The 19,753-nt window shown below is 43.9% G+C and overlaps 1 protein-coding gene across 1 annotated transcript; it reads right to left on the bottom strand.

The window, feature by feature from the left end:
• Positions 1-1,524: 1,524 nt before the first annotated feature.
• LOC118207389 (protein Wnt-4a-like) lies at positions 1,525-17,825 on the bottom strand. Its single transcript, XM_035380897.1, has 5 exons — positions 17,324-17,825; positions 12,366-12,601; positions 10,956-11,087; positions 9,028-9,170; positions 1,525-2,011 (listed from the first exon to the last, which is right to left on the bottom strand). Exons 1-5 carry the CDS (start codon positions 17,398-17,400, stop codon positions 1,544-1,546), a joined length of 1,056 nt encoding a protein of 351 aa, XP_035236788.1. The 5' UTR covers positions 17,401-17,825; the 3' UTR covers positions 1,525-1,543.
• Positions 17,826-19,753: the final 1,928 nt, after the last annotated feature.

The raw sequence follows: 19,753 nt of genomic DNA, 5'->3' as shown, positions 1-19,753 counted from the left end.
AGAGGTAAAATAGCAAACGTGTCGTTCAAATCGAGAGATGTCAGTTTTCTTCCCAAAACACATTTTTTTTACAATTAATGTGACATTGGACATGGGAATTGGAAACAGGCCAGAGCACTTTTCACTAAAAATAAAATCTCTCTTGCATTTCATGACTTAAAATAGGAGTGAAAAATGAAAGAAACTGGTAACTTTTCTGCTCTCGCTCGAGGGCCGACTCGCGCAGCGGTTCATTATTCTGTGAAGCTGAAAAGGACCGGAGACCAGAGGACCATTGTTGACGTGTCCTGAAACTGTAAAACAAACATGTTCCTTCCACTGACAGAGTGAATCTTTCCTGTCTAAATCAGAACGGCTTTCAGTTTTCTTTGGTAAATTTTGCAAATTTTTCTCACTGTTCCACATGTACGGGCACAGCAAGGCCCCGCTTGCTGTAACTGCAGATGTAATTAATGGGGGCTGCTGGTTTATTATGGAGGCCAGCCATTTCTGGCATCCTCCTTCATTTACTCTACAATAACAAACCACTACAATAACAAACCACATCTGCTGCAGGGGACGGTGCCAGTTTGCAGGTGCAGTGTCAGCACTTTCTCCATTCTCAGAGTTTCTATTAATAATTGTCCATTCTGGCATGGCAGCTGGAGGGAGGGGGGGTTGCTGGCTTATGTCCAGACTATGCCACCGGCCAGCTGTGGTCAAGACCTCCCAGGGTCATTCAGGAAGCCCCTTCCACTGTCCATTAGAATCACACTCCCTTCAGAACCGAAGAGGTGCATGCTGGGTATGTAACATTAGGGTACCATGCAAAAAGAGCAAGAGAAAAAAATCACTCCAACCCCAAAACACTGTTCTATAAGCTTTCGTCTGATATGAATCTATCACTCACAGCTGGAGTCTTACTGGAGGCTGTGGGGACTTTGTAAGAGTTGAAATCTGCCTTCTGCACTGTTTCCATAATGACACACACACACACACACATACATACACACACTCACACACAAACACATATACTCTACACACACACATATACACACACACACACGTCGCTGTTTCAGGGGAAACAGTACCCCAGGGATCTTCCTGAATAAATAACAAAAACAAAGTGAACTTAAAAAAAGAAAAAGGATCCTTTAGAACATCACGTTAGAAAATATATATTTTATTTTATAATGTCATTAATGTCTTTATAGCGGTCGTCATCTAAGATGGATGGGACCTCTTTTTTGTCCTTCTGTCAGTGTTTATTTTTGGATTGTTTCATATCCTCGGCACAAGGGGGTGGAGCTGGCACTGGCATGGAGGGGGGGGCAGGGCAGGGCGGGACACAAATGGGGGGGGCGGGGCAAGGTGGTTCACTGGCGGGGGGGGGGCAGGGTGGGTCACCAGCAGGGGGCGGGATGGTTTGCTGGGGGGGGGGGGGGGGGCAGTGCAGGTCACTGGCAGGGGGGCGGGGTGGTTCACTGGTGGGGGGGGCAGGGTGGGTCACCAGGAGGGGGCATGATGGTTCACTGGCGGGGGGGGGGGGGGGGGCAGGGCGGGGTCACCGGCAGGTGTGCAGCTCCACCGTCCTGCGGCACTGCTTGCACCTGACGTGGCAGCACCAGTGGAACTTGCAGCCGCACCGCTCCACAAGCTCCGCCTCCTGGCTGCGGAAGCCCCGCCCGCAGCACATGAGCTCGCAGCCGTCGATGGCCTTGGACGTCCTGTTGCAGCGCCGCCCCGCCGTGCCCAGGACCCCGCTCGGGGCGTCCCGCTCGCAGAAGTCCAGGCTGGGGTCCAGGTACACCAGGTCCTCGTCCGTGTGCGGCTTGAACTGGGGGTTTTTGGGCACCAGGGCCCTGCCGGAGCCCACCGCACGGAGCTCCACCTCCGTGGCCCCGTCGAACTTCTCCTTCAGGACCCCGCCCACCCTGCGGAAGGAGGGCGTGGCCCGCCAGCAGGTGCGCACCTCGCAGGACCCCGAAACGCCGTGGCACTTGCACTCCACGCGCATGTGGCGCAGGATAGCCTGGGGGGGGCAGCGACAGAGCACGCTCAGTCCACCGTCTCCACGGTAACAAACAACAGCCACTCCCATTCTTTGCACTAGTTCAGATTATGGTATTTTTTTATGGGTTCAGGTTTTTCTTTTTAGGGTTCGTTATGGATGTGATCTGTATGTTTTCAGGATTGGTTGTTGCTTTAGTGAGGATGTGTAGAGCTTTAGTGAGGATGTGTCATGTTTTAGTGAGGATGTGTAGAGCTTTAGTGAGGATGTGTAGAGTTTTAGTGAGGATGTGTCATGCTTTAGTGAGGATGTGTAGTACTTTAGTGAGGATGTGTAGTGAGGATGTGTAGTACTTTAGTGAGGATGTGTAGTGAGGATGTGTAGTACTTTAGTGAGGATGTGTAGAGTTTTAGTGAGGATGTGTCATGCTTTAGTGAGGATGTGTAGTATTTTAGTGAGGATGTGTCATGCTTTAGTGAGGATGTGTCCTGCTTTAGTGAGGATGTGTAGTGCTTTAGTGAGGATGTGTAGAGCTTTAGTGAGGATGTGTAGTACTTTAGTGAGGATGTGTAGAGCTTTAGTGAGGATGTGTAGTGAGGATGTGTAGAGCTTTAGTGAGGATGTGTAGTATTTTAGTGAGGATGTGTCATGCTTTAGTGAGGATGTGTCCTGCTTTAGTGAGGATGTGTAGTGCTTTAGTGAGGATGTGTAGTACTTTAGTGAGGATGTGTAGAGCTTTAGTGAGGATGTGTAGTACTTTAGTGAGGATGTGTAGAGCTTTAGTGAGGATGTGTAGTACTTTAGTGAGGATGTGTAGTACTTTAGTGAGGATGTGTAGAGCTTTAGTGAGGATGTGTAGTACTTTAGTGAGGATGTGTAGTACTTTAGTGAGGATGTGTAGAGCTTTAGTGAGGATGTGTAGTGCTTTAGTGAGGATGTGTAGAGCTTTAGTGAGGATGTGTAGTGCTTTAGTGAGGATGTGTAAAACTTTAGTGAGGATGTGTAGTGAGGATGTGTAGAGCTTTAGTGAGGATGTGTAGAGCTTTAGTGAGGATGTGTAGTACTTTAGTGAGGATGTGTAGAGCTTTAGTGAGGATGTGTAGTGCTTTAGTGAGGATGTGTAAAACTTTAGTGAGGATGTGTAGTGAGGATGTGTAGAGCTTTAGTGAGGATGTGTAGTACTTTAGTGAGGATGTGTAGAGCTTTAGTGAGGATGTGTAGTGCTTTAGTGAGGATGTGTAGAGCTTTAGTGAGGATGTGTAGTGAGGATGTGTAGAGCTTTAGTGAGGATGTGTAGTGAGGATGTGTAGTGAGGATGTGTAGAGCTTTAGTGAGGATGTGTAGTGAGGATGTGTAGTGAGGATGTGTAGAGCTTTAGTGAGGATGTGTAGTGCTTTAGTGAGGATGTGTCGTGCTTTAGTGAGGATGTGTAGTGAGGATGTGTAGTGCTTTAGTGAGGATGTGTAGAGCTTTAGTGAGGATGTGTAGTGCTTTAGTGAGGATGTGTAGTGAGGATGTGTAGAGCTTTAGTGAGGATGTGTAGTGAGGATGTGTAGAGCTTTAGTGAGGATGTGTAGTGCTTTAGTGAGGATGTGTAGTGCTTTAGTGAAGATGTGTAGTGCTTTAGTGAGGATGTGTAGTGCTTTAGTGAGGATGTGTAGAGCTTTAGTGAGGATGTGTAGAGCTTTAGTGAGGATGTGTAGAGCTTTAGTGAGGATGTGTAGTGCTTTAGTGAGGATGTGTAGAGCTTTAGTGAGGATGTGTAGAGCTTTAGTGAGGATGTGTAGAGCTTTAGTGAGGATGTGTAGTGCTTTAGTGAGGATGTGTAGTGAGGATGTGTAGAGCTTTAGTGAGGATGTGTAGAGCTTTAGTGAGGATGTGTAGTGTTTTAGTGAGGATGTGTTATGCTTTAGTGAGGATGTGTAGTGCTTTAGTGAGGATGTGTAGAGCTTTAGTGAGGATGTGTTATGCTTTAGTGAGGATGTGTAGAGCTTTAGTGAGGATGTGTAGAGCTTTAGTGAGGATGTGTAGCGCTTTAGTGAGGATGTGTAGAGCTTTAGTGAGGATGTGTAGAGCTTTAGTGAGGATGTGTAGAACTTTAGTGAGGATGTGTAGAGCTTGAGTGAGGATGTGTAGAGCTTTAGTGAGGATGTGTAGAACTTTAGTGAAGATGTGTAGAGCTTTAGTGAGGATGTGTAGAACTTTAGTGAGGATGTGTCATGCTTTAGTGAGGATGTGTAGAGCTTTAGTGAGGATGTGTAGTGTTTTAGTGAGGATGTGTTATGCTTTAGTGAGGATGTGTAGAGCTTTAGTGAGGATGTGTAGAGCTTTAGTGAGGATGTGTAGAGCTTTAGTGAGGATGTGTAGAGCTTTAGTGAAGATGTGTAGTGTTTTAGTGAAGATGTGTAGTACTTTAGTGAGGATGTGTAGAACTTTAGTGAGGATGTGTCATGCTTTAGTGAGGATGTGTAGAGCTTTAGTGAGGATGTGTAGTGTTTTAGTGAGGATGTGTTATGCTTTAGTGAGGATGTGTAGAGCTTTAGTGAGGATGTGTAGTGCTTTAGTGAGGATGTTTAGTGAGGATGTGTAGAGCTTTAGTGAGGATGTGTAGAACTTTAGTGAGGATGTGTAGAGCTTTAGTGAAGATGTGTAGTGTTTTAGTGAGGATGTGTTATGCTTTAGTGAGGATGTGTAGAGCTTTAGTGAGGATGTGTAGAGCTTTAGTGAAGATGTGTAGAGCTTTAGTGAGGATGTGTAGAGCTTTAGTGAGGATGTTTAGTGAGGATGTGTAGAGCTTTAGTGAGGATGTGTAGAACTTTAGTGAGGATGTGTAGAGCTTTAGTGAAGATGTGTAGTGCTTTAGTGAGGATGTGTAGTGCTTTAGTGAGGATGTTTAGTGAGGATGTGTAGAGCTTTAGTGAGGATGTGTAGAACTTTAGTGAGAATGTGTTATGCTTTAGTGAGGATGTGTAGAGCTTTAGTGAGGATGTGTAGTGCTTTAGTGAGGATGTTTAGTGAGGATGTGTAGAGCTTTAGTGAGGATGTGTAGAACTTTAGTGAGGATGTGTAGAGCTTTAGTGAAGATGTGTAGTGTTTTAGTGAGGATGTGTTATGCTTTAGTGAGGATGTGTAGAGCTTTAGTGAGGATGTGTAGAGCTTTAGTGAGGATGTTTAGTGAGGATGTGTAGAGCTTTAGTGAGGATGTGTAGAGCTTTAGTGAGGATGTTTAGTGAGGATGTGTAGAGCTTTAGTGAGGATGTGTATTGTTTTAGTGAGGATGTGTAGAGCTTTAGTGAGGATGTGTTATGCTTTAGTGAAGATGTGTAGAGCTTTAGTGAGGATGTGTAGAGCTTTAGTGAGGATGTTTAGTGAGGATGTGTAGAGCTTTAGTGAAGATGTGTATTGTTTTAGTGAGGATGTGTAGAACTTTAGTGAGGATATGTAGAGCTTTAGTGAGGATGTGTAGAGCTTTAGTGAGGATGTGTAGTGTTTTAGTGAGGATGTGTTATGCTTTAGTGAGGATGTGTAGGACTTTAGTGAGGATATGTACAGCTTTAGTGAGGATGTGTAGAGCTTTAGTGAGGATGTGTAGAGCTTTAGTGAGGATGTGTAGAGCTTCAGTGAAGATGTGTAGTGTTTTAGTGAGGATGTGTAGAACTTTAGTGAGGATGTGTAGAGCTTTAGTGAAGATGTGTAGTGTTTTAGTGAGGATGTGTTATGCTTTAGTGAGGATGTGTAGAGCTTTAGTGAGGATGTGTTATGCTTTAGTGAGGATGTGTAGAGCTTTAGTGAGGATGTGTAGAGCTTTAGTGAGGATGTGTAGTGCTTTAGTGAGGATGTGTAGAGCTTTAGTGAGGATGTGTTATGCTTTAGTGAGGATGTGTAGTACTTTAGTGAGGATGTGTAGAGCTTTAGTGAGGATGTGTTATGCTTTAGTGAGGATGTGTAGTACTTTAGTGAGGATGTGTAGAGCTTTAGTGAGGATGTGTAGAGCTTTAGTGAGGATGTGTAGTACTTTAGTGAGGATGTGTTATGCTTTAGTGAGGATGTGTAGAGCTTTAGTGAGGATGTGTTATGCTTTAGTGAGGATGTGTAGTACTTTAGTGAGGATGTGTAGAGCTTTAGTGAGGATGTGTAGAGCTTTAGTGAGGATGTGTAGTACTTTAGTGAGGATGTGTTATGCTTTAGTGAGGATGTGTAGAGCTTTAGTGAGGATGTGTAGAGCTTTAGTGAGGATGTGTAGAACTTTAGTGAGGATGTGTAGAGCTTTAGTGAGGATGTGTAGAACTTTAGTGAGGATGTGTTATGCTTTAGTGAGGATGTGTAGAACTTTACTGAGGATGTGTAGAGCTTTAGTGAGGATGTGTAGAGCTTTAGTGAGGATGTGTAGAACTTTAGTGAGGATGTGTTATGCTTTAGTGAAGATGTGTAGTACTTTAGTGAGGATGTGTAGAGCTTTAGTGAGGATGTGTAGAGCTTTAGTGAGGATGTGTAGTACTTTAGTGAGGATGTGTTATGCTTTAGTGAGGATGTGTAGAGCTTTAGTGAGGATGTGTAGAGCTTTAGTGAGGATGTGTAGAACTTTAGTGAGGATGTGTAGAGCTTTAGTGAGGATGTGTAGAACTTTAGTGAGGATGTGTTATGCTTTAGTGAGGATGTGTAGAACTTTACTGAGGATGTGTAGAGCTTTAGTGAGGATGTGTAGAACTTTAGTGAGGATGTGTAGAGCTTTAGTGAGGATGTGTAGAACTTTAGTGAGGATGTGTAGAGCTTTAGTGAAGATGTGTAGTGTCTTAGTGAGGATGTGTTATGCTTTAGTGAGGATGTGTAGAGCTTTAGTGAGGATGTGTAGCGCTTTAGTGAGGATGTGTAGAGCTTTAGTGAAGATGTGTAGAGCTTTAGTGAAGATGTGTAGTACTTTAGTGAGGATGTGTAGAACTTTAGTGAGGATGTGTCATGCTTTAGTGAGGATGTGTAGAACTTTAGTGAGGATGTGTAGTGTTTTTTGAGGATGTGTAGAGCTTTAGTGAGGATGTGTAGAGCTTTAGCGAGGATGTGTAGAGCTTTAGTGAGGATGTGTAGAACTTTAGTGAGGATGTGTTGTGCTTTAGTGAGGATGTGTAGTACTTTAGTGAGGATGTGTTATGCTTTAGTGAGGATGTGTAGAGCTTTTGTGAGGATGTGTAGAGCTTTAGTGAGGATGTGTAGCGCTTTAGTGAGGATGTGTAGAACTTTAGTGAGGATGTGTAGAGCTTTAGTGAAGATGTGTAGTGTTTTAGTGAGGATGTGTTATGCTTTAGTGAGGATGTGTAGAACTTTAGTGAGGATGTGTAGTGAGGATGTGTAGTGAGGATGTGTAGTGCCTTAGTGAGGATGTGTAGTGCCTTAGTGAGGATGTGTAGAGCTTTACTGAGGATGTGTAGAGCTTTAGTGAGGATGTGTAGAGCTTTAGTGAGGATGTGTAGAACTTTAGTGAGGATGTGTAGAGCTTTAGTGAGGATGTGTAGAACTTTAGTGAGGATGTGTAGAGCTTTATTGAAGATGTGTAGTGTTTTAGTGAGGATGTGTTATGCTTTAGTGAGGATGTGTAGAACTTTAGTGAGGATGTGTAGAGCTTTAGTGAGGATGTGTAGAGCTTTAGTGAAGATGTCTAGTGTTTTAGTGAGGATGTGTTATGCTTTAGTGAGGTTGTGTAGACCTTTAGTGAGGATGTGTTATGCTTTAGTGAGGATGTGTAGAACTTTAGTGAGGATGTGTAGAGCTTTAGTGAGGATGTGTAGAGCTTTAGTGAGGATGTGTAGAACTTTAGTGAGGATGTGTAGAGCTTTAGTGAAGATGTGTAGTGTTTTAGTGAGGATGTGTTATGCTTTAGTGAGGATGTGTAGAACTTTAGTGAGGATGTGTAGAGCTTTAGTGAGGATGTGTAGAGCTTTAGTGAAGATGTGTAGTGTTTTAGTGAGGATGTGTTATGCTTTAGTGAGGATGTGTAGACCTTTAGTGAAGATGTGTAGTGTTTTAGTGAGGATGTGTTATGCTTTAGTGAGGATGTGTAGACCTTTAGTGAGGATGTGTAGAGCTTTAGCGAAAAATCACTTGTGCTTCACTGGGTCACTGAAACAGTTTTCAGCTGTGCTGGTTGCCATTGACAATACCATGTTCTCAGTTTCTGAGTTTTTCAGTGGAAGCGCCGTTACTGATATTACAGCTAAGCAACTCGCTAGAAAAACCACAGTTAACGTCACGCTTTTAACTTCACCGCTGAATATAAACATCTGCTCAAACTGGCCTCTAAATATGACATATCTGCCTTTAAGAGCCACAAGCAAACATTAATCTGCTTTTTTATTATCTTAACTCTGGGACTATTTTACTACATTCACCATATAACGATCTCTTAATATCCGTGTATGCGTAAGTTATTTTCTTCCAGCGGCTAAAAATAATTGATTTATTATTTTCATTATTGCTCAGATGGCGGCTTAGAGTCTCATACTTCCGTGCAATTTCCGTCCAGGGGACGCTTGAAACAGCTGTAATGGGTACTTAGCATGAAGACAGATAATCACAGGTCATAACGGCAGATATTAAGGCTCTATAAAAGGGTACTTGAGTTAAAACCTGGAGCTGGGAAGGTTACTCTCCCAGAATACGGCTGGAAACCGTGAGATTTATGATGCCGGATCCTCGTTATGTTCTAATTTATCTGGCGCGACACATCCTCTTTGCTAGCGCCAGCACAGGGGTTGCCAGGCCTGGCCTTAGAGATCCACAGAGTTTGCTGAAACTGGCAACCAATTCTGCCCCAAGAAACCAAGGGAGTTGAGATAACTCTGTGAATTACCAACTGCTTTAACTGGTCAGTTATATGCAGAGTGATAACGAAAACCAGCAGACCCCTACGGCACTCGAAAACCAGGGTTGCAGATCCCCCTGGTCGAGTGTGTCCCTCTGATTGGACGTGTTCCGGTGAGCTCGCGCATGATTGGCTGAGCCTGCCCGTCGGGGCTTGCTGATTGGCTGGCGGGCGCAGAACCTACTTTCCTCCCGGCTTCGTTGTTGTGGAGGTTCATCAGCGCCCTGCCGGCGGAGGAGCGCTTGCTCCTCTCCCGCACGTCCACGAAGGAGGCGGAGAACGCCACGCCGTACGCGATGTTGTCCGAGCAGCCCGACCACTGGAACCCTGCGGAGAACGGAAAACACATTCATTAGGGCAGAGCCACACGTCCTCCGACGAGTTCATCTAGCATCGAAATCAGAGGCAGTTTACACGTCTAATTTTTTTTTACTGATTTATTTATTTATTTAGGATCTCCATTAGCAATACACAGTGTGCAGCTAATCTTCCTGGGGTCCGAACATAAAATACATACAATACATACAAGATTATTAAAAAAACGTCACATTTTTAAACTGTCTTCGACTGCTATCCCAGCATGCCTTGCGGATGCGAAAACTCAGCTCCCATTGAAATAAATGGTGGCGATTATGAAGGTCACTTTTCGTCAGAAGTGTGGCTTTACCCTTAGTGTCCCAACAGCCCTGTTATAGGCAGAGCTAACGAATGCTAATAGTGATCCAATGCCAATATAAAAATACTAACTCATAATCATCAGCGTTATCTTAAGGAACTAACCTGGAGTGAAAACCTACAGGATGGTAGATCTCCAGGAACAGGGCTGGCTACCACTGCTCTACTGACTATAGAAAGTTCAATGCTGTTTGCCTGAAATCATGTCCCCTTCCCAAAATTGAATGTAGGTCCTATTGTGTAGCATCTGCTCAGTATTTAAGCAAATTTGATTTACTAACGGGATACTGGTGAATTAACTCCTCTCGCCTCTGAAATTTCTGCTTGTTGCTGTGGATAAATTTGAACAGTAATGGCATTTTTGGAAAATGTAATCATGGATGCTTTTTCATGCATGTATTTGCTGTTTTAATTGTTACCCGTGGCCATGGCTACCCAGTCCGTGAGGTGATTTTATCATACTTTTTTTCTCTCGAAATTCTCGAAACTGGTGGCTGTTTTTCCCGAAGTCGGTGAATTTCCCGAAGTCTAAGCCTGGGCAGAGGGAGGAGCCTCTTCCTTGCAGGTGGAAGCTGATTGGGTGGAGCCAGTTTGATCTGGCTCAGCTGTGCCTAATCAGCCACAGGCCATAAAAGCCTGACTTCCTGTTTGCTCGTTTGGCTGAGAGTGACATTGCATGTGGGCACTCGGCCAGAGGCCCCGGTTACTCTCTGCCCGGTAATCTGGTAATCTGGTAATCTGGTAATCTGGTAATCTGGTAATCTGGTAATCTGGTAATCTGGTAACTCCTGAGAAGAGTGCGTGAGGAAGTGAGTTTCAAACAAGAAAGAAAGAGGTTTAAGTAAGAAGCAAGTAAAAAGAAAAAAATAGGGAAGGTCCTCAGTTCTTCATTTTGAGAGTGGAGATCTCATTTTGAGAGAGTGGAGATCTCATTTTGAGAGTGGAGATCTCATTTTGAGAGTGGGGATCTCATTTTGAGAGAGTGGAGATCTCATTTTTCTCTCCTCTTTGTCTTTTCACATCCATCCTTTCATGGCTCAAGTTCCTTGTTTTGTTTGTTTGTTTTTTGTCCACAGTAGGGGACACGAGTCTCTGGTCTTAATGTCAAGAACCATGTATCCTACTATGCAGAAACCTGCACTACAAGAGACATTCAATAAACTTCAGTATTATTTTTGTCATCCAGGGCGCTTTTTATATGGCGAAAAACGTTTTTATGTTGGGTTTTAAGAGGATAAGGCAATAAAGATATGCTAGCCAGGGGAAGGTAACAGTATGTTCAGAATGACATGTCAAACCTCACATCCTTGCACTCCGATGACTCACCCTCAGGACTAACCCCCTGTACTCTCTGGTCACTGACCCTCAGGACTAATCCCCTGTACGCTGCGGTCACTCACCCTCAGAACTAACCCCCTGTACGCTCCAGTGACTCACCCTCAGGACTAACCCCCTGTACACTCCGGTCGCACCCACACTTCTCCAGCTCTCCGCTGCTGCAGGCGCGGGTCACCGCGTAGGCGATGCTCGCCGCCGAGATGGCGTACACGAAAGCTGCCTCCCTCGTACCTGTGACACGGACGCAGGGAAACACACACACACGCACGAACACACACGCACGCAAACACACGTACACACACATACACACACACGCACACACACGTACACACGCACACACACACACACACACACGCAAAGTTAAAATGCTGTCTGCCCTCAAAAACACCCCACCTTCCCAATATTCTCCAGATGGACGTATATATAATCAATACCAGCGATGAATTAAAAAACTGAATATGGTTTTATGTATTTGTTATTCTCTTAATTTTTTTTTTTTTTTGGAAACCATTCTCCATTACAACAGTACGGCTTAATAGACTTTGTTTCCCTTAGTCCAGGTGTATTTTATCCTGCTCTGGATAAGACCTTCGACTTAATTCATAAAATCTGTCTTCTGTGCTTTATACAATTCTCTCCAGCAGGGTGTGCTGTTGTCCCATTTATCACACAGAATTATGTGATACAATTTTGCCCAGTATCTAAAATGAGCAAACATACTCTGCCTGACTGAATCAGTGTCATGTGCTTTCATCACTAAATCAAGCAACTTCTGTTGAGAAGTTTATTCTGTGCACGTATGACAGTTTCTGAGAATTATTCCAGAACTGGCAACTGCTGAGCTCTCCCATCTTCACTAGCTGTAACCTGGGCCCTGTCCGTATGCATACGGATTTTTCTGAAAACGTAGTTTTTTCCCCCTCAGTTAAAAAAAAAAATCCTATCCACACGACCGGCGTTTTAAAAAATATCTCCGTCCACAGGAGAACGCTACAACGTTTGCCGCATGCGCAATACACCAATTGCCATGGTAACTGATGCGCGAGTTGACGTCATGACGTCATCGTTTTCATAAAGCTCCGTTTTTCTTGTCCACGCGAACACAGAGAAACCGGAGTTTTGAAAAATCTCCACCTTGGAAGGCGTTTTCAAAAAACTTCGTTCTCAGTGACCTAAAACGCCGTTTTCGTGTGGACGGGAGGGGAAAAGACTACGTTTTCAGAAAAATCCGTATACGTGTGGACAGGGCCCTGCTGTTAGTTGTGGCAGTTCTTGGTTTGTTGCAGTTTTAAATGCAGACAGTCATGGTAATTCTGGGTGTTTGCGGTTGTAACTGCAGGTAGTTTGGATAATAGCGCTATATAAATATATATATATATATATATAAATATATAAATATATATAAATATATATAAATGCAGTCCAATTAGGTAGTCAAGGCGACGCTCGTTTTCTCGGTTTTGCCGCCGCTGACCCCCTGCAGTTCCCAGTCCCGTCCAGCGGGCTCACCCTGCGTGGCCACCCTGCCGAACACGGGCAGCGTGTCCCGCGTGGAGCAGTTCCAGCGGCGGTGGCGGAACTGATGCTGGCACTCGTCCAGGGCGAGCTGGGCACCGCGCCGCACGGAGTCCATCACCTCCACGCTGCGCCGGCACACCTGCACCTGCCGCTGGATCAGCCCCTTCAGCCGCTCGCACGTCTCCTCCTCCGAGATGCTGCCCACCGACGACAGCTTGGCCAGGTACCTGCAGGAGTGCGCACACACACACACACACACACACACACCTGAGCGTGCACCTGAGCATGCACCTGAGCGCGCACCTTTACACCACACATTTATTACAGCGCATGAGGCGTAACCTCACGCTGACTGTTACAGAAAACTGTCGCGCTGATTAGTTTAATGTTCGGTCGTCATTTCCGTAGACTTTCACTGGCACACAGTGATATTTATTTTGTTTTACAAATGACTGATTCTATTCCATTGCCCCATGTCCCGGCAGTTTAATACCATAAAGACAAGATTTAGATCCTTCCCAGAAAAGCAACTTAAATGTAAAACCCAACCGCTGAATGATCTGGATCCTGTTATGGGTCTTTAATTTCGCATTAATAGAAAAGTAGCTGTGTTAAAGGCGATGTCCTGTTTTCACCTGGTAACTGCACTGGTAGAGGCAGAATGTCTCTTATACCCGAATGACCTTGGTCTGGTTTCAGTGACCATTAATTGAAAATGAATCCCACAGATTCCAACAGAACTGCACCTAATTATCCCCCACGCAAGGACATGCTAGTTTTAAATACCTGCCCATTACACTTGGCAGAGACACTGTGTCTTCAGCCTGGTAAGACTGTGCATCTCACAAGCCAATCACACCATCCGTATGGCAGGTAGAAATTCTATCTGTACTGGGCCACTGGCTATAAATCAATTATCCACCAGGGGGCAGCAATGTCTCATCTGTATCATCATCCATGCATAAACCTTGTATCAGCAACAGAAAATTTTTATGAAACTGACAGTAAATTGAAGCAGAGGATAATTTTAAATGTGGGTTTTTGAAAAAATAATTAATAAATAAATACATGCTTCTTCCATGAAACTGGCTCTATGCAAGTCTGAATTGCAGTTTGGTTCAAGAGTGAGAAGTTTGTCTGCCAAGCTGTACAGGATAAAAGAATAAATAATTGCAATTATCACAATATTATTTGTCTGGCAGGTTTGCCGTATGCCAAGTTACAGGCATGCCACATACCGATACAGCCAGAGTCAACCATCTTCAATATCTCCCGCACAGTATAACTCTCAGTCAGCTGACTCTCAGTGCTTACAAACAACCACAGTGACCTCTGACCTCATGTAAACACACAGAGTTCAGACACAGCTTCAATCAGTTGCACAGCAACACTCCGAACTTGAGTTTCTTGCTTTTTAAATCACCATCTTCTCCTTAATGTTCCTGCCTCCAGATCCCCAGTTATTGACTTCTTGGATTTCCCTTTTGGATAATGTTATTGGTTTAGCTGTGTAGAATAAGTTATCTGTCTAATCCTGCTTTCTTGTTACAACACAAATAGTTGTTTATGAGGTCAGTAATACCCTTGTATAAATGTAGTGATATAAATGGGCCTCCTAGCCTGCTTGCAGATACCTGAGAGTGATACTCATCTACTGTTTGACGATCTGCCAAGTGATGGTACCATAATTCTCCCCATTGGTCAATATCTATTTCGAAGCAATAACAACATCTTTTATTTATACGACAGCTGTTTATATTAACCAAAAGATTACCAACATTGCTTATATAGGCATGTCATTTCTACGGCCAAGGAAAATACATTTATAAAATATGTTTTATCATTTAATGCGCAAACCCTGCACAATATTGTTTTACTGGGCCTTGCCAAGTCTGTGCTGCGTAGCTACCTAGCATGAGCTGCACAAGAGATGACTTTCTAGCGTTTAGTGCAGCTTTTATCTAGCTGGGTCTGTCAGGTATTCCATCATATGCCGGATGGCTTATGGAATACATAACATGTCTGTCATACATCACGTACAGCCGGCCAACTCATGCTGAGGTACTTGAACAAAATTTGGAAAAGCAATGAAAAGCAATGCTTTTGGAATTCGGCCAAAGTTATAGTTTCTGTGAAACATTTTGGTGAAAGCTTATCTCTAACTTACTGATATCACTTTTATATCGATAATTAGGCAGGCATATTTTTAAATTTTCTTTTTTTACAGCAGTGTGGAGTGTTTTTGCATCTGCGTGTATGTAAATAGGATCTCAGAACATTCCCAGAATGTTAGGATAATTCATGTAAGTGTTCCCCGCCTGTATATTTCTTCTGGTCCCTGGATGTCCCCCTTAACATTATCTCTCAGTCATATAGAACACTGCCACATTGGCCTCGGAACATTATTCAGTTTGTTATTGCAGCTAAAACGGAATTTGGCACAAAAAAAATGAGCTGGCAGTGGTCTGGGGGGCGGAGCCTGGCAGGGTGTCAGCTGACTCTGCGTCACTCAAGATTCCGGAACTCTGTCAGTCCTGAGGAATCCTGCACGTGCTGGGCTTTCAGACGGCGCCCAGTGATTTGCCCACGATTCATTCCAGGCTGCTTGTCATAAACACTGACCCCACCCCCTTTTTCACTATATCAAAAATAATGTTTGTTTTTTTTTGTTTTTTTTTGGTTTGTTTTATTTTTGGTTTTGGTCTTGTTTTTTTCTGGTGTCTGGTGGAATTGAGTGACTGCTGAGATAACAGACAGCGATGATGATAACAACAAAGCAGGCGGGGGGGTTAAGTGGCCCTCGTGGAAAGAGAAATGTTATATTTCCTTCCGAAGGCCCGGGACGAGCCAAAAACATGTCCTCTCTGGGAAAAAAAAAAGTTTATCTTTGGGGGAGACAGCGGGGAGGCTGGCCTGATTTAGGGGAGCGTGCACTGACCCCGCGGTCTCACTCTCCCAGAGTGCCCCTGTCAGAGAGAGGCATGCTGGGACATCTCAAACCGCAGCCGCGATGCATCCCAGCTGTGCGCTGCACACGAGCCAGAGAGACGGGAAGTAAGAGGGGAGAAACTACATCCTATTGGATGCTGTAGATCTCAGGAATGGCATTGTTTGTTTTTTTTTGTTTTTTTAAATAGTTTTGTTACTTTACATCAACCCTTGCTCTTAGTAACCTTACCTTAGTAAATTAAATGTCTTAAGGAAAAAAGTACCTAAGAAAAAGGCTTAGTAAGGCAACTCAGGAGTTTTTCAGGGCCACAAATTGGAATGTTCCTGATTGGCCAAGTCAGTCACCCGATCTGAATCCAATTAAACAAGCGCTTCACGCTGAAGACAAGACTGAAGGCAAAACCACCCAGAAACAAACAGCAACTGATGATGACTGCAGGACAGGCCTGGCAGAGCAGCACCAGGGAAGATACCCAGCGTCTGGTGACGTTTATGGGTCGCAGACTTCAGCCAGTCATCGAGTGCAAAGAACTTGGAACCAAGCACTAAATATGATGACTATTTCAAGATTATGTTAATTTGTCCAATTACTTTTGGTCCCTCAAAATGGGAGGGACATGTATTAAAAGGGCTCCAATTCCTAAAATGTCATGCCAACAAGTCATGTGTTTCAAGGAAAATTTAAAAAAATTAAAGAACACCTTGATTAACTTTAGGCTCAGTGAGCGCTGGTGCTGAGGATGGGCCCTGTTCTGCAACCCCACATCAGGGTCCCTAACCGGCCAATCAACAGTCCAGGGAGGCGGGGCTTCCAGTCTCAACACCTCCACCTGTCTCACTGCACACCCCTCACCCCCCTAACACCGGGAGACTCCACACCCTTCACCCCTCACACCTGGAGACTCCACACGCCGCTCCCCTTACACCTGGGGACTGCAACACCTGCAGCTGTCTCACTGCACACCCCTCACCCCCCTAACACCTGGAGACTCCACACCCTTCACCCCTCACACCTGTAGTCTGCACACCTGCACCTGTCTCACTGCACACGCCTCTCCCCTTACACCTGGGGACTGCAACACCTGCCCAAAATGAGCGGTTCCATCCAAAAGACCGACTGAGAAGAGCCAATGGCGAGAAGCGTAATTATGCTTAAAAGAGGGAATAAAACATAAAGATCAAACAAAACAATAGTGGGGATTCAATTCAATTGCTGAATTCCTAGAAAGCACAGGTGCTGAACTGCCTGCCAAACTTCTCCGTCGCGCCCCCTAGTGTCAGACATCGATACTGCGGAAGTCATTCATTCAGAAGCTTTACCTCCAGCTTCTGTAAAGCGTACAAATTCGGCTTCTGATTGGGTCGAGCAAGTGTACTAGCAAGTAACTGTAATCAACGCAACTGTAAGAAAACGCAGAACTGCTCAAAGGCAGCGGACCGTCACAAAATGCATGCACCAGAGTAGGCTAAATCAATTCAGAAGTAGGGCAATAATCACGATTTAAAGAATAAAATGTTAAAAAAGCATATAAAATAAATTTTAAAAACCCCCACCCCATTCATAACTCCTCATCCGCAAACAACGCCGCGACCGACATACACGCAATCGTCTGAGCATGACTGGGCGTCGTATGCAGTTTGCGTTCTCGTTCTATTGCACAAGTAATCCTGAACATGCTAACCTATGAAAAAACCAAATTGTACAGAGAGTTACACGAAATGGGACGATGCTGCTAATAAGCCATACAGACTGCACTAATAATCAAGTTATGTTTTTTTTCAACTTTTGTATACAAATGATGCCTGGTTTCAGAATTGTCCAGCGGGAATCGATAGAAAATGAAAGGGCGCACAGAACTGCAACACTCACTTTATGTCTACAGTAGGTAACAACAGGTAGCTACAGTATTTTAAACTATAAAATGTCAAAAGGGACTTAAAAAAAAAATAAAACAAAAAAGGCAGAGGAGGGTGAGAATTAAACGCGTCCGTACACTTACAGCCAGTTGCTCGCATTCGCGGAGAACAGCGCTAGAATGATCATCAGCAGAGACCTTAACATGCAGTTCGATGTCATCTTGAGCAGGAGAATGAGGAACTCCCAAAGCGCGTGCAAGCCGCAGCTGAGATTGTTTCCTCACGGGGAAGATCAGTTGATCCTCTAAAAAAAAAAAAGACCGCAATTAATCCATCCCCACTCAAAGAGGTATGAGTCTTGCAACCGGAGTGGTCCTTAGCTCTCCCAGCCAAAAAGAAGGCAACTTTACGCAATCCACGAGACGCAATGACAGCCCACCACTTCTTAACGAATCCATAGATTCATTTTGGAGTTCTGTTTTGGTCTTGGTTATAACCTATCATGTCTTATCGACGAAGCATTTATTGTTGTTGTGTATAATTAATTTAATGAGGTTTATTTTTTTATCTTCGTCTTGAGCGAGGCGCAGTTTGTTTCATAGGCTTTCACCGCGATCTCTGTTCTCGCGCCACCCCTGATGCTGTAATAACGCCGCGAAATTGCGCCCCAGACGTTAGCTGGTGGGAGCGGAGAGCGAGGGCGGTACGGATTCGGGTGGCGATTTGGCTCTCTTGAGTTTGAGGATAAATGCGGGTGTGTTAAGTAAAAACACGCACACCCATTTTGTGAATTTAATTGTCCTGACCCCTTCCTTCAGCCCTAGATGATGTCCAAAGTAGGCTGATTTACTGCGAGATTCTGTAGTTATGGTTGCATAATTAATTACTTTGGGCTAATATTTCGGATGCTGTATTTTATTCAATTTGAAAGTCAGACTGGGTACCTCCTACAAGGTGTAGTAGTACTTCAGATATCTGCAACCTGAAAACTTCCATGGCCACTAGTCTGTACTTCTTTCACTTTCCATTTGTGTTGTCCATCTATTTTCCAAAGCACTATAATCATACACTGATTAATGATTACTAGAGAACTCCAAATGTTCCAATAAACTTATACATCTACATTGTCAACTTATTCAGAAAACATAAAATGCCCCCCTCCCCAAATATGATCATGTTGTATGGTACTCTTCATGCCCCCCCCCCCCCTCAAAAAAAAAAAATCCTTAAAAAAATGTCGAGTTTGATCTCCCCGCAAATGTGAAATTAGATGTACATCCTTGCCTTTTAATTACTTTTCTGGTAGCACTTTATTTGAAGTGAACAAACTGGACATTTTTTTTTTTTTGAAAAGGAAATCAGACCAGAATTATTAAGTCTGATTACCAGTAAACAAATGTAATTTTTTTTTTTGTGAGCAAAAATAGTGGTCTGTGTCCCATGGAAATTGGGGGTAGGGGGTTGAAAAGCAGGAACTGTGAGTCGTGTGCTTTGATGGGACACGTCTTGTGTCTGGCAGCAGTTCGGTCTGGACGCCAACGGGACCCTGAAATTTGGCAATTCACTCCCGGGGCAAGATGGACACCATATAAACATTCTTCCTTGCGTACTGGTTTTAAACAGCGGGGTCATTTCCCAGACTAGGGTCTGCAGATCACCTGAGGGTCATCACAGTCTCGGTCAAAAATATTAAGAAAGTTTTATGAGGTGGCGGTGTACCCAAACTGTTATAGACCTGGATTTGTCAGTTTGATTCCCAGGCAGGACACTGTCGTTGTGCCCTTCAGCCAGATACTTAATCCGACCTGCTTCTGTAAATAGCCAGCCATATGAATAATTTGAATATAATCTGTTTAAGTCACCCTGGATAAGAGTGTTCGCCTAATGTGAATATTTCCCAGAATCATAAATTGTACATTTTAGACCTTCAGATAAAATTAAAGTTCCTTTGGGTTCCATGGGTTAGACATACACCCTTACACTAGTGTGTTAAAATGAGTGAAATGCATTGTAGCCAGTAGTGGGTTTTACATAGCAGTGTCAAATGAGAACCATTTATTGAGGTGGCAATTCTCAGCCTAGCCATCTGATGGTTACTTCAGAGGACATTGAGACAAAAAGTCAGAACTGGCCACTGTATTCATTATTTTGTTCTGCACATTCTTGTTATACTTTAAAAAAAAAAGGCTTCAGTTTCAGTACAGTTTCTGTAAAATGTTCAGTGTCAAATACACTCTTACAGACTTGGTCCCTGGTACCTGTTATAGTTCCTGTTGGACTCGTACAGTATGTACTGTACTCTGTTAAGAGTTAATTAACAAATTAATGAATTAACGCTGGACATTTTACTGTGTAAAAGGGGAAAAAAAGAACAATAAAGAGGGCTCTATTTCAGTCCACCCAGTTCTGAGGTATCAGAAGGAGCCATGAGGTAATTCTGCAGATTTGGACTGACAGAAACATGTGTTTGGTGACAAATGGCTTCAGTGCTTGGATTGACAGCATTGCGTCAGCAAACTCCTTTACCCTAAATCTCGGGAGTTTTTTTTCAGTTGGCAGTTTATCAGCCATTT

This window comes from Anguilla anguilla, chromosome 11, assembly GCF_013347855.1.
Source record: "Anguilla anguilla isolate fAngAng1 chromosome 11, fAngAng1.pri, whole genome shotgun sequence".
NCBI lineage: Eukaryota > Metazoa > Chordata > Actinopteri > Anguilliformes > Anguillidae > Anguilla > Anguilla anguilla.
Note: the sequence above shows the minus strand (reverse complement) of the source record. Positions and strands in the feature narration are given on the sequence as shown.